This window comes from Acanthisitta chloris, unplaced genomic scaffold, assembly GCF_000695815.1.
Source record: "Acanthisitta chloris isolate BGI_N310 unplaced genomic scaffold, ASM69581v1 scaffold8450, whole genome shotgun sequence".
Lineage (NCBI taxonomy): Eukaryota > Metazoa > Chordata > Aves > Passeriformes > Acanthisittidae > Acanthisitta > Acanthisitta chloris.
The window spans coordinates 150,616-163,603 of NW_008649918.1; the positions used below are offsets into that span (position 1 = coordinate 150,616).

A 12,988-nucleotide genomic window follows, 5' to 3' on the forward strand; every position below is an offset into this window, starting at 1 on the left:
GAAGGCTCATCAGTATTTTAAAATAAATGTTTATGCAAGTAATATTTTTAAAACAAAAAAAACATATTTTCTGATTATTTACTGAAAGTATTTGATTAAACCTGTAGCACTAGGTGATATTTGTGTGTTCCAGTTGAAAACCATCGTAATTTCTTTAAACACCATGCTACTCTTAAATGAGAATTCTTAACAGATTTCAACTCCCCTCCATAGCAGGGTAACATATTTCAGTCAAGCCTTTGAATCAAATTCCAAATGAAGTAAAATCAAGCAGGGTTTCAGCATGGCCCAGAGATGGTTTTAGTCACAACAGCTATTTCATTTCTGTTGGTGCTGGGTTTGGGTTTTTTTGGGGGAGAGGAGAGGGGTGTAATTTGTTTTTAGTTTTAATTACCCTAACTTATGCAAATAAATCCCTGCTGATAGTCAACAATTTTCAGTTTGCTGGTAATGTCACAGTATGGATACACATGAATTGCTTTATATCCATCTGGCCCCACAAGAATATTGTAGACGAAATGGAGCATTATGTTACTCAGACACTAGGAAATGACATAATAGCTAAAAGATAGTTTTAAACCTGCTGAGAACTTACCCAATTTTTCTTTTTCTTTTTCTTGGAGTCAGCGTCATTACCACTGCCAATGCTTGAGTGACTTGTAGCACTGTTGATACTGGAAACACTTTCTGAAGAATGTTGCCGCCTTATACGTAAATCTAAAGAAAAGAAATTGCTGTGAAATCCATTTTTTCTGTTTCAATAAAAGAAGCATTCTTCTATTTATGTGCCATCTTCCTTGTCAGAGGGAATCTAAATGAACATAAATGGCATTGATGCTTGCAGTGGCTCAGATTCAAGCTATTGCAGCCTGTGAGAAACCACATGGAGGTCAATGAGGTTGTGTACAATTTGGCTAACACTTAGGAGCTTCTCCAAGCTGGGGTCTTATTGCCATAAAGGCAATGACCCTGCACAGCAATCTATGCAGGCATAACCTCATAGCTGAGCAGGGTATGTTACACATGGGTTACTTGACATATTATTGTCACATGTACTACAGTTCTGAGGAGTATGGGCACTACTTGACTTGTAGCATCCCTAATCAGCATTCAGATGCTACCTTCTAATATACCATGATGGAAATAAACAGGCAGGAGTTAATTAAAAATGATGGAAATAAAATAACCAAGAAGTGGAGAATATTAGAAATGGCTGATTAGGTTTTTAAGTTTCAATTTCTTAAAAGTCTCTTCTAACTATATCTTAATCACTGGAAAATATTCTTGCAGAACATGCTCACTACTACCATGGGAAATTACTTTTTAGAGTATTTTCTACTTACTTTCTACTTCTGTTAGCTTTACTACACTCAAGTCATGCAGTGAAATGACCTTAAGCCAAACATCTAAATAATGACCTCTCTAAAGAAAGATCAATGACACTCTCAAAAATGAATGCTGCGATTATTTTTTTTCAAGTAATTCCTTTGCTGTTGCTTATCAGCAGGCACTTTTGAAGTATATATTTATCATGTGGTATCTGCCTAACTGCAATGACAAATTAACTCAACATCTGGAATTTAAAATGCCTGCTTTCCTGCACTGATTCAGCACCTCATGAAGAAGCTGGGCTGTTGTCAGTCCACCTCTTAACAATAAGAACACCAATTTACAATGCTACAACTTCCATTAGATTTCCAAGCTATAACCACATTACACCATATGACTTCACTAGTGTCTCGGGTGTACTTCAGTACACAATTGCAGTGACAGGGTTAACTCTTGACACACAGCAATAAATTCCTGGCCACCCAGATCTGAGAAGACAAGGCTCCAGGAGCTTCGGCAGACAGGAAGCTCTGGAAATACCACAAATAAGCTTACCATTCACTGCAGAATGTGCTTGCCCTTGCAACAGAGTCCCCAAACATCAGAAAAGTAGTGACTCAGCTTCTTTTTTTTTTTTTCCTGGGATAAACTTCACATTTAATTAAATAGTGACAAAACCCTGGGATAAATTTCACATTTAATTAAATAGTGACAAAACCATACCTTTGTGGGTATGATCAGGACCATTCAAGGCTCCTTGAATAGCTGCTTGTGCAGCAGAATTCTGGGCTTTCAGCATTTCAATGGTTTCCCTTAGTTCTATAAGCTCAGATTCCTGTGGGAAGAACAAAGAGAGCTCAAATATATGGCAGAACAACTGTGTTTGTCTAAGCTAAAAAAAAATTACAAGATAAGAGTGGTCAAGTTCATGGGACTGCTTGGGTGGACATAAGGGCAACAACTAAGTAGAATGCATACTTTCTCTCCAAAGATATTAAACTCAACTCACATATTATTTTGCATTCATTCTATATAGAGCAATCATGCTGTTTTAAGGAGAACAACACATTTTTAGTACAAATTAATTTAAAAAGGGTCTCAATTGAATATTCAATATAAAGATAAGAGCAACCCAACAATTTTATTACAATAAAACTGTTTGAACTACATCCTTTAGTAAGTGAGGCTACAGTTTAATGGATGAATCTCAACCTGAATTTGTGTATTTTTCAAAAGATTTAGCTGGTGAAATACTAATTCAATTACAATTTAATCACATCTGTCCTGCAAGTTGGAGTAAAATTACTCCATTTGGGTGCAGTAAGTTTTGTATTAGAATGCACAGCTGATTTTTATTAAAAATTTTTATTACTGCTTTTATTACTTACCTGTCAGTCCAGCCCATACTTACAGAATTAAGATTAAAGGAATTTAAACTCAACAATAGAGAAAAGAAGAGATGGAAAAGAACATGTTCTAAATCTTTTGGGAAAGAAGCATGGAGATGATCTGTGTTCAGCCAGATTTAAATGTTAATTTTATAGACAGCTACACTGACAACAGTGGTGACTAACATCTAACTGATACACATCTTCTTTCACAGTTTGGCTCAATGAGGCCTTTCCATTTATAGGATACTGTTCAAAATGAATAAGGGTAGAAATTTGCAGAAGTTCAATCCTGGAAGGTGCTAAGCAGCCTCTTAATCCTGAGCTTTGTAGAAAGGCTCATATTAAATTTACTCCCTATCAGGTTTGTATTTTTTCCCCCCATTAGACAAAACAGCACAGTGAAAGGCAAAACTGTTTACTCATGAATAGGATGCCTAACCTGCATTAACTCTATGAATGGAGTTATTTTTCTCTACTTAAAGTTCTTCCCTTCCCATAATTCTAATATTCTGACAACACTGGCTGGCTAGAATGAAGCACTCCAGAAGTTTATGATCAGTCTTTGTTAAAAGATCTTTCAGTATGGATTAAACCTAGAGTTGCATGTTTTAATTAAAGTCTGGAAAAGAAAGATGCTATCTTCAAACTATTCTATGACATTGTGTGTGTAAACCTGATGCTGCACAGTTTAATTCTCCTGGATCTTTATGAAGATTTGATTGCAACAACCATTAAAGAAAGATCTGTCTCTCTTATTGTGACAGATGTCCCTGTTTCTTTCCAGTGTTTTTTAAACAAAACTCTAATATAATCTGCTGACTGTTTTCCACACTAAAGCATCTGCTTTGGTAAACCTACCTTTTGTTCAGCTGTCATTGTTAGACTCTGCAATCGGCCTGTCATATTTCCCAAGCTTTTTTCAAAAGCTGCTACTAGGTGAGCCTGTGAAAGAAAGAGAAAACATTTGTTGCAATAATAGGACAATTTTCCCAGATCTATGTGATTTAAAAAAATATGTTTTTCCTCCAATCTCATCTCCAGCTCTTTAATATTAGTTTTAAACTTAGACTGAGCTAACTTGGATAGATGAATCTGTCAATTGAGCCCAGTGTTCCTCAGGCTTCTTTAGCCCCCAAGGAGATTAGCTCAGGTATCTCTGCCTAGCAATGAATTATGGATTTAATGTCCTGCTTTGAGTGTACTGATATATTGGCTGAAAGGAGTCTGCTCCCAAATAGAAGTCCAGGAGCAATTATTTTCAATTACTGGACACTTCAAAATGGAAATCCAAGTACTTTATCTTGAAAGGTAAATTTTCACCTCACAAATAAAACACCAGAGAAATCCTGAGACTCAGACAAAAAAATATCACTGTTAGTTTTATAAAAGGTCTTAGTCTATTAGTCTTAATCTTAATCTTTGCATAATGTATATATGTTGTGTGTATCAAAGTAATGAAAAACTTCTGTAAAATATAAATATAATATTTATAATGCATGCAAATGAATATATAAAAGACAGTCTTGAAAACTCGAAGTCCTACTTCTCAATAAGAAAATCAATGAAGTTGAAACAGATCAAAAGGTTTTAAAAAATTAAAGCTATCTTGTTGGGTTTTTTAACAACCAGCACCTTACACTCTAGGCAAGCAAAATTTATACAAACAATACATCAACTCTCCATTGGTTCTAAATGACTTGTAGTTTGTAGGCAAAGAAGGGCAAGTGGTCTTAAAGAAATCAACAAGCTAAACCAGTTTGTACAGCCAAGGGAAAGCAAAGATTTAATTTCTATGAAATTACTTAAAATTTCATTCATTCCTCTCACAGCATCCAAATAGAAAAAGCAGAAAAAAATATTTATTTTCTCTTTATCATCTCAAAAATGGTAATAGGCAAAGTTTTCAAACATTAGTACTTGGAAATGTAAATCACAGGCAACATACTTATATGCACAAATGGATTAACTGAGCCTCCTCACTGAGAAAATGTATTTTTTATTATAGTAGTGCAGGCGCACACAGTGGCTGGCAAATTTTTCAGTTGCAGATTTGCATGCTTGTACAAGCATAAGTGAAATTGCTCAAATATATGTGGTTGTACTGAATCTAAGGTATAATCAGAAAAAGACATGCTCCAAAAAGGATTCTGTTCTGCATTTCAGGAGAAGGAAAAATGCTTCTTGCCACCTTGCTCTGTATATTATCCCTCAAATAGAAAAATTTTGTCATGTACATAATACCAGCCTACTTCTGCATCTCTGCTTCACAGCTGTTATACTGCTAAGTGTCTCCTTACTTTATTCTTATTTAACTTCCTAAAAGTTTACTCCTTGCAAACTATATTATTACTAAATAATTTATTCAATTACTTATGGGTATAGTGGTCAATCCATCTGCTTTCTACATCTACAGGGATGCCTGAGGGATATTTCTTTTGGTAAAGGACATGTTCTGCAGGGACTAACTTTAGATAAACGTGAGACTAGATGCATAAACAATCTCTTAAGGATTAGTTAGTAATTGTGTATATTTCTATTTTAACATTTCTAACTTAGGCTATTTCTTGAAGTTATAATTTTAAATAAAATGAACCTGGAATGTGTGTCAAATGCACCTCTGAAACCTGTCAATCAATTCTACAGCCTTCGGTTGTTTCCACTACTCTGTTCCTCTGAGAATATAAAAGTAACTGGTTTCTATACTTACTTTTCACCTCAATAATTAGCTACTTATTAAAAATATCCAGACTAATCTATGGCATTTCGTTTCCAAAGATTATGACCACTGACCCAGAACACAATCAGAGACAAAGTAGATGCACTACCACAGAATTATAGCCAAATGTCGCTTCATTACATGTGTTTAACAGGAAACTAATGGAGCTCACTGTTCCCTGCCAATAAAAAATTCTATGGCTTGGCTGATGGCCCATGGCTCTTCTTTACCATGAGAATTACAATGGGGACTGAGGGCTTGAAAAGAGGAATAATTTGCTTAATTATGCATTGCTTTTGTCCGTTTCTCACAATTAAGACTGTAATAACCACGGTTCTTTGGTAGCTAACTATGCATATTTGTGCAAAGTATTTTCTTATTCCATAGCTACAGCTTCATCCTATATTGTACACTAATAAACCACAAGGAACTTATAGGAAAAATTAAGTGCTAAAAAGCATCACTAAAAATGTAACCCCAGGTCACTGAAACTTAAGTTTTTGTCCGGCAGATTTTAGAGAAAGACAGCCATGTCACAACTATAGATTCTTAATAAATTCAGCCTGTGACAGAGTACATAACCTTCTTGGAGTATCATACTAAACACTTTGCATCATAAATGCCATTGGATCAAAATAATGGATTCTTCCTCACTCATTTGAGATAATGACTATGAGGTCTTGATTTGCTAATAATAAAAAAAACATAATTCACTGTCTCATCGGCCAAAAATTATTCAAAGAAAAACCCTTTAATTTCACTGTTCATTACTTGAAATGTTTGTTACAACAAAATACTCTTCTATGAAATACAAAGTATCAATTTTGCATTCAGAGTAATAAACTGTGCTGCCTTTCTCCATGGTAACTAACATTCATTTATTCAGCTGTCTAGGGAAATCCTGCTTGTCAATATCTTACACAGATTTTATCCCCAAAGAAATACTATACAACAAAATAGGAAAAGTTAGTTTGAAAAAGCCTAGATTATCAATAATTTAATATGTGTGTGGAGGTATGCATGAAACATACGTATGTATATATTGCCAACTGAGATTGGCCTTTGCATTTAAACAGTTAAATGCAAAATAATTCAGAAAACAATTGAAGCCAATAGAAAAAAGTATCTATGTCTTTAATAATACTCATCAGAAATTAAAAATTTTAATTATAAACTCATTTTATCCTTACAAATTTGGTAATTTATTTTGATTAGATTGCTAAACCTCAGTTTCTGAGGATTATTTAATTTATCCAAGAGGTTTCATTCTTTCATTCTCATCAAATTATTTAGGAATAGATTTTTTTTTCTTTGAGGGGGAGGTGGGGGTGGGGTAAAGTTACCAGCCCCTCATACCTTAGAAATCTCTGTGTTAGATTCAGTGGTTTCATTCATACACCATTGGAATACCTCAAAAAGCAGCCTGAATATTGCATGTGCTTTAAATAACATTCATTCTGAAGTAAAAATGTCTTTGCATTTAATGCAGTATTTGTACTGGGAAATAGATATCCTGGAATTATAGTTAAGAAACTGGGCATTACTGGAAGTATGCCTACACCAAAATATATCCATCATTAACATGATATACATATTAGATACACAGATGATGTACAGCTCTTAATCCATAGATTCTTCATATATGGATTAATTTTCACTCCTATTAACATATGAAATTCCCTTTGGAAATAGTCAAAGAGATGTATGCTCAGGAAATGACCTCAGCACTGACAGATTCAATTTTAAATGTTTCCTTTTTAGCAAACAATCCCAGCCAGGCAAACCCAAATACCTCTGCCTATCCTGAACATGACATTGGCATACAAAACATCTGTCTTCTGACACACTGCAATTTGTCCTGTGGTGTTCAGGTTTATAAAACAAAGGTAAATAAATAAAGTTCCTCCCACCTGACACGGCTGAATGAAAGGAGATGTGAAAGGCCAGAAGGGATCAGGCTGATTGCAAGCAGCAACTGTACATCTGTTGACCTTTTCTGTTCGCTGCCTGCTATTATCTTGTTGCATGGCTGTAGGATAGTGGTTCAGAGCTGGCCAAATGAGAGTATTAGCCAGCGAACCCCCTCTGCTTTCTACTGGCATCCTGGGTCTACTACAATTTGCAAGCATGCACCCTTCAGCTTTCTACAGTACAAAGCACTGATCAAAGTCCCTCTGAACAGGCTGGTTCAGGCTGCTCACTGGAATTTGAGCCCTTGTCAGTCACGTAGAAAGTCTGCTGGTTGGACACTTTCTGTACTGGAAACAGGCCCTTTCTTAATTAGTACTGAGATTTGTCCTTCAGCCACATCGATACAGATGCCAGGAGTTAAGCCAGAATCCTAGAAAAAAAGCTGTAAATTAAGCATCCAAACAACAGCTGGGCCCTGCTTGAATTTAATCATATGCAGGCAAAACACTTTGGGGTTAATCAAATGAAATAAACTGCTGAAATCAAGCATAGTTCAAGTGAACCCAGACAATAAAACCTGAACAACGAGAAAATTTTTAGCAGAGGTTTCAAAAAATGCCTGAGAAATGCTGTAACTTCCAATTGGCAGATTTTGGTATAAAAAAATGTATTGAGTAAAGGCTTGATGAAATAGATCAAATTTCAACCTGCCAGTCTTTTAATGGCACATGTACTAATGTCACCAACAGTCTTCTAAGCTGAAGCAAAAAAGGCAAATGGTGTTGAAATGAGATGAATAAGATGCTCTTTTTTTCAGTCATGTACAATACTTTTGCCCAATTCTAGAAGGGAAATGGTAACAACAAATTCACACCTGAGATGAACTGTGAGGGAACGAGATTTCTGGCTGTTAACAGGTTTCTTCTCCAGACCACAGCAAGGAAAAAAGTGCTGTCTATTTTCAGACAGTGAAAGTATGGAAATTTGGAGGACTTTAGGACTAAGACTAAGATGAATGGAAAGGCATCAGAAAGGACAAAGTAGTTTTCTGGTTAGCAAAGGCACTGCAGAATATATTCTATTCATACAGTTCTCTGCCTGCCAGAGATGGATGTATCTACAGAGAAGACAGGCAGTGATCAAACTTCCTTCTGCATTAGACTTAATGTTTGTTCAGGCTTTAGCCTACTGGCATGCAAAAGTGACTCAAAATGAGGGCCACAGTAGTATTATCCATGCAGAGATTTGATTTCTACTCTAAGGATAAATTTCAGCTTTTGTGATTGAGACTATTTCTCCTTTAAAAGGCAGGGGCTGGTGAAATACGTCTCTTAGATTAGAAAATAATAAAAGAATGCATGCGAGGAAAGCATTGCTATGACAGCAAAAGTTCACGAAAATTAGAAGCCCATCTGGTGTTTTAGTAAGTTTGTCAAATGAAATAAAATATTTGTTAATTACTCTCATAATTTTAATGAAAAGTATGTAATCACTAGCATTTAAATATCAAATCTGTAATTAGACTAAATTCCAGAGGCTGTATCAGAATTAAAAGGTTGAATACACACTGTTTTCAAGTTGGATTTTATTTCTAATGTTTAAGTAATACTTCATAGAATTTCTTTGCATAAAGTGCTCAAAAGACTGACAGAAGTAGTACTGACACATTTAAGCAGTCTGCTTTGATCCTCTGGACTTACGTGGAAGTGGATTTTTAATGCTTTACATGTTCTGTACCAGAAATAGCAGAGAATGAACTTAGGACCAGGCTTATTGTGAAATACTTTTCAATTTTTTTTGTTTTGTAAAGTATGTATCTCATGACAGCATCCCCCAAAAATATTTACTTCACATTTCTTCTAAGATTGCATTCATTGTGAAGGTGTCTGAATTCCTTGTTCATGCCTGCAGAATTTGAAGCCTCTAAGTTTCATGCTTCTGACAAGTTTAATTTTGAGGGAATTTCTCCATGTTGGTGATTCAGAAAAAGGAAAGATTTCTCTGGTACCATTTGAAAAAATGTATGTCTTAAAAGGATCAGCTTTAGGGCTACAGGTTTAAAGAGTGTCTCCATGAAGATGGATTAGAAAGTGTGTGACAAAGTCAAAAGAACGTGGTTAAACTAAACAAATGCAGTACTTCTGGACAGATAAAAACAGATGTATATGCATATATTTTTTTAACTGTCCTGTTGAAAATGTTGCCCTTCCAATTAGAGTAGAAAAGCTACGGTCATTCTCACTAGGTGTTCAGATGGCCAGAGGCAGTAGGCGGGACCAGATTCCCAACAAATCCAATCTGAGTTATACAGGTTAAACCAAATTTCTCACCCTTGCAGCAGATTTAGTTTGACTGAAAATTAACCCAAAATATAACTATCCTTTTTTAGCCTCACTCAATTTCTTTGAAATATGGACCAAATATGACTGCAAGTTGAAGCTGGCTTTGAAAATTTGTCTAGAGTAGGTAACGTCACTAGAAACCAGTGTGTATGGTGTTTACTTAATAGAAAGGAATACTGGTCACAGATAGATACAATGACTACTAAACAACACTGAGGAGAGATTGGACAAAATTTGCCCAAAGAAACTAAACAATGGCTTCATCACCCCAGCTGCAGAGGAGAAAGGCCTGACAGCCTCACCCATATACAGCATCTGTTGCAGTGTAATAGACTACAGCATGCTGGGGTGACTGGAAAGGGATGGAGACTAAATGGAGTCATCTTTCAACTTTCCCTTTCTACACATCAGTAAGGAGTATGCTGTTTTCTGTTCAGAGCTAGTGGAAGGAGAGGAAGGCAAACTGCTTTTCTGCCTGCAGAGTGAAGTAAGAGATGGTACCAGGAGCCTGAATTGTCACCTAGAACAGGCACTGAGCACAGGTCCATAAGCAAACACTCTAGTATTATTGATGTGATACACCTGCTCTGAATCACAGAATGGACTGGGTTGGGAGGAACCTTAAATGGTCCAACCCCTGCCTGTGGGGAGGCACATCTTTCACTAGATCAGGGGCCTGCTGGAATCAAGACAACTTCTCTGGATAACAGCGGCTGTGTGGGCATTACCAGAGCACTCAGAGTGGATGTGGGGATGTCTGTGATTGTGCTGTGTCACCCTGTGCTCACCACTACCAGGCAGAGCTGCTGCACACCTGCATTCCTGGTGGAAAGAAAAGGGCCTGCAGAGAGCAACATTAGCAAACCTGAGGCATGCTGACTGAACTTTTCTGACCTCTTAGTGTGGGTTTTAGTCTGTTCCTCTCTGGATGGGTGAATGAAGAACTGCCCAAACCTGGCAAAGATGAAGGTCAGTGTCTAAAATATATGAGTGAAAGAACCCCATACCCAGGACAGAAATGCTGCCTATTCTGGCTGTACTTTCTCAAATCCTATGAATATGGGTACACATTCTCAAATCAAAATGAATAACCCAATATCTAGATTTTGAATCTCAATGTCCAATATCATCTGCTTCACTACCTCATTCTCAAAACTTAGGATAAACTGGCAACCTACACCACTACAAATGTACAGATACCCACAGGAGTTCTGCAGCCACCTGAACAGAGAGAAAGTGCTGGGCACAGCTCTTCTACATTTTCATGTGTGGCAGTCCTAAGAGAATAAGCAGCTTTCACAGAGCTAGAGATTATTTTCTCACAACATGAACACAGTGGTACTTCACCAACTGAAATAATATATTTTTAATTATGGCTGTATTTATAGATCTAAATACTCAGACCACCTGTATTTCAAAGAAAGGCACTCTATGGGTTGTCAAAGATACCAGGAAACTGCTTTCTTGAACTGCAAAATGATACTGTCTTGCAACTGCATCTCATCTTTCCGTGGCATTAGTAACTATAATTACATCCTGAATTGCATTTAAAAACCACAATACAACAGATTGTTCAGTAACTATCCAGTAACTTCATCTGAAACCATAGTAACCAGACAAGATTGTAGCTCACATTCTGTATCTGGCATTATTTTCAGATAACATACTCAGTAACTCACATTCCCAGTATATGACATTTGGAAGGAACACCAGGGAGCTCTCTGTGAAACAGCCTGGTTTCCCTTAGTTATATATCACCACTGTTGTTGCAGCATATGAATTCTATATACACTTGTATACTGTGCTTCACTTCACACCTGTTGCAGCGTATGAATTCTATATATACTTGTATACTGTGCTTCACTTCACACCTGTTCACATTTTGCGGAGTTTATCTCTGTGAAATGAAACTATAATGAATTCTATCAGGATATGCAAATCATGCCCTTTCTTTGGTTGTGTGTTGTTACATTTTTGTTTGTTTGTATGAATTCTATATATACTTGTATACTGTGCTTCACTTCACACCTGTTCACATTTTGCGGAGTTTATCTCTGTGAAATGAAACTATAATGAATTCTATCAGGATATGCAAATCATGCCCTTTCTTTGGTTGTGTGTTGTTACATTTTTGTTTGTTTGTTTTTGTTTTTCAATTGATTCTTATAAAAGAGTGAAACTGAACAGGATAGGACTGTTGTCACATCCAAAGTGTGGAAACACTCCTTTCCATTTCCACTGTCCACTTTCTATTTCCACAGGATTTCTTCTGCTTGGAGCTGGGGCAATATAGACATTTAATGAAGCAATTAATTTGAAAAACACCAAAATAAAAAAAAGTAAAAATCTCACAGACTATGTGCTGAGTAAGAGCTATTAGCCAATCTGATAACATATTCTTTGATACTGTTTATGATGACAAGCAAAAATACTTACATTTGCTGAAAGTTGAGAAGTAAGGGTAGCAACTTTCTCTTGTGATGCAACAAGCTCTCTCCGTAGTTTCTGAATTTGCTAGAAAAACAACAGTGCTGTCAGTATTTCAGCAATTTCCATTTGTTGTGGTTATTTTTATATGTTTTCTTAAGTGATCACGGATAGATTTACAATGTCTTAGTTTCACATTTTAACCTCAGAACTATGTTGAAATGCAAATTCTTAAACGTTGGCTCTAAGTGCTGCTCCAACTGTTTTCTTGCCTTTAACCAGTGTATGAGCTAGGATCCCAGTTAATAATAATAACTGTAGCTTTAAATGTGCTTTTTGATACAAAACCAAACTTAATTCAAAATTCCTGTGTCCTTTAATGAAAAACAGAATCATTAAGAAAAATATCTGTTTACATTTCAGCTGGGATAGATATTTAACATGAAGTTAACACATAATTTTTAGCTCATTGAATCCTATTTGAGATCTTACAGGGACTCCAGGCATTGCACTGAATTTAAGCACAGCATGGAGTTTCACTTTGAAACCCGTTTCACATTAAGATATAATCGAAGTTATTCCAGACTAGAGAAGTAAAATGTGTAAAACAAGCCTAGGAAAGGGAACACTCACTTGTAATGACTATTGCAGTACTTTAGTTTTATGACTCCCATGAAAACCAACAAGCAATATTGCACAAGCTTTAGGAATGAACAAATTCATGTACATCTATAATACAAAAATAGCTAGGTCATTTACACTAATTCAGTGCAAAGGAGAGAGATTATTGAGCTGTTCTCTATCCCGGACTGACCCTTTTCTTTTTCCAAGTTTTCTCTTTGGTTTTCAGGTGCAATTATTGGACATTCCTG

The 12,988-nt window shown here is 36.1% G+C and overlaps 1 protein-coding gene across 1 annotated transcript in view; it reads right to left on the bottom strand.

Moving 5' to 3' along the window:
• The window catches only part of NAV3 (neuron navigator 3), a gene marked incomplete at its 5' end in the record, with an annotated part of 183,941 nt that overhangs the window by 25,628 nt on the left and 145,325 nt on the right, over window positions 1–12,988 (bottom strand). Inside the window, 4 exons of the mRNA XM_009078194.1 lie at window positions 596–717; window positions 2,053–2,164; window positions 3,579–3,662; window positions 12,126–12,203. Coding sequence (XP_009076442.1) covers window positions 596–717; window positions 2,053–2,164; window positions 3,579–3,662; window positions 12,126–12,203 — 396 coding nt within the window. The remainder of the gene's footprint in view (window positions 1–595; window positions 718–2,052; window positions 2,165–3,578; window positions 3,663–12,125; window positions 12,204–12,988) is intronic.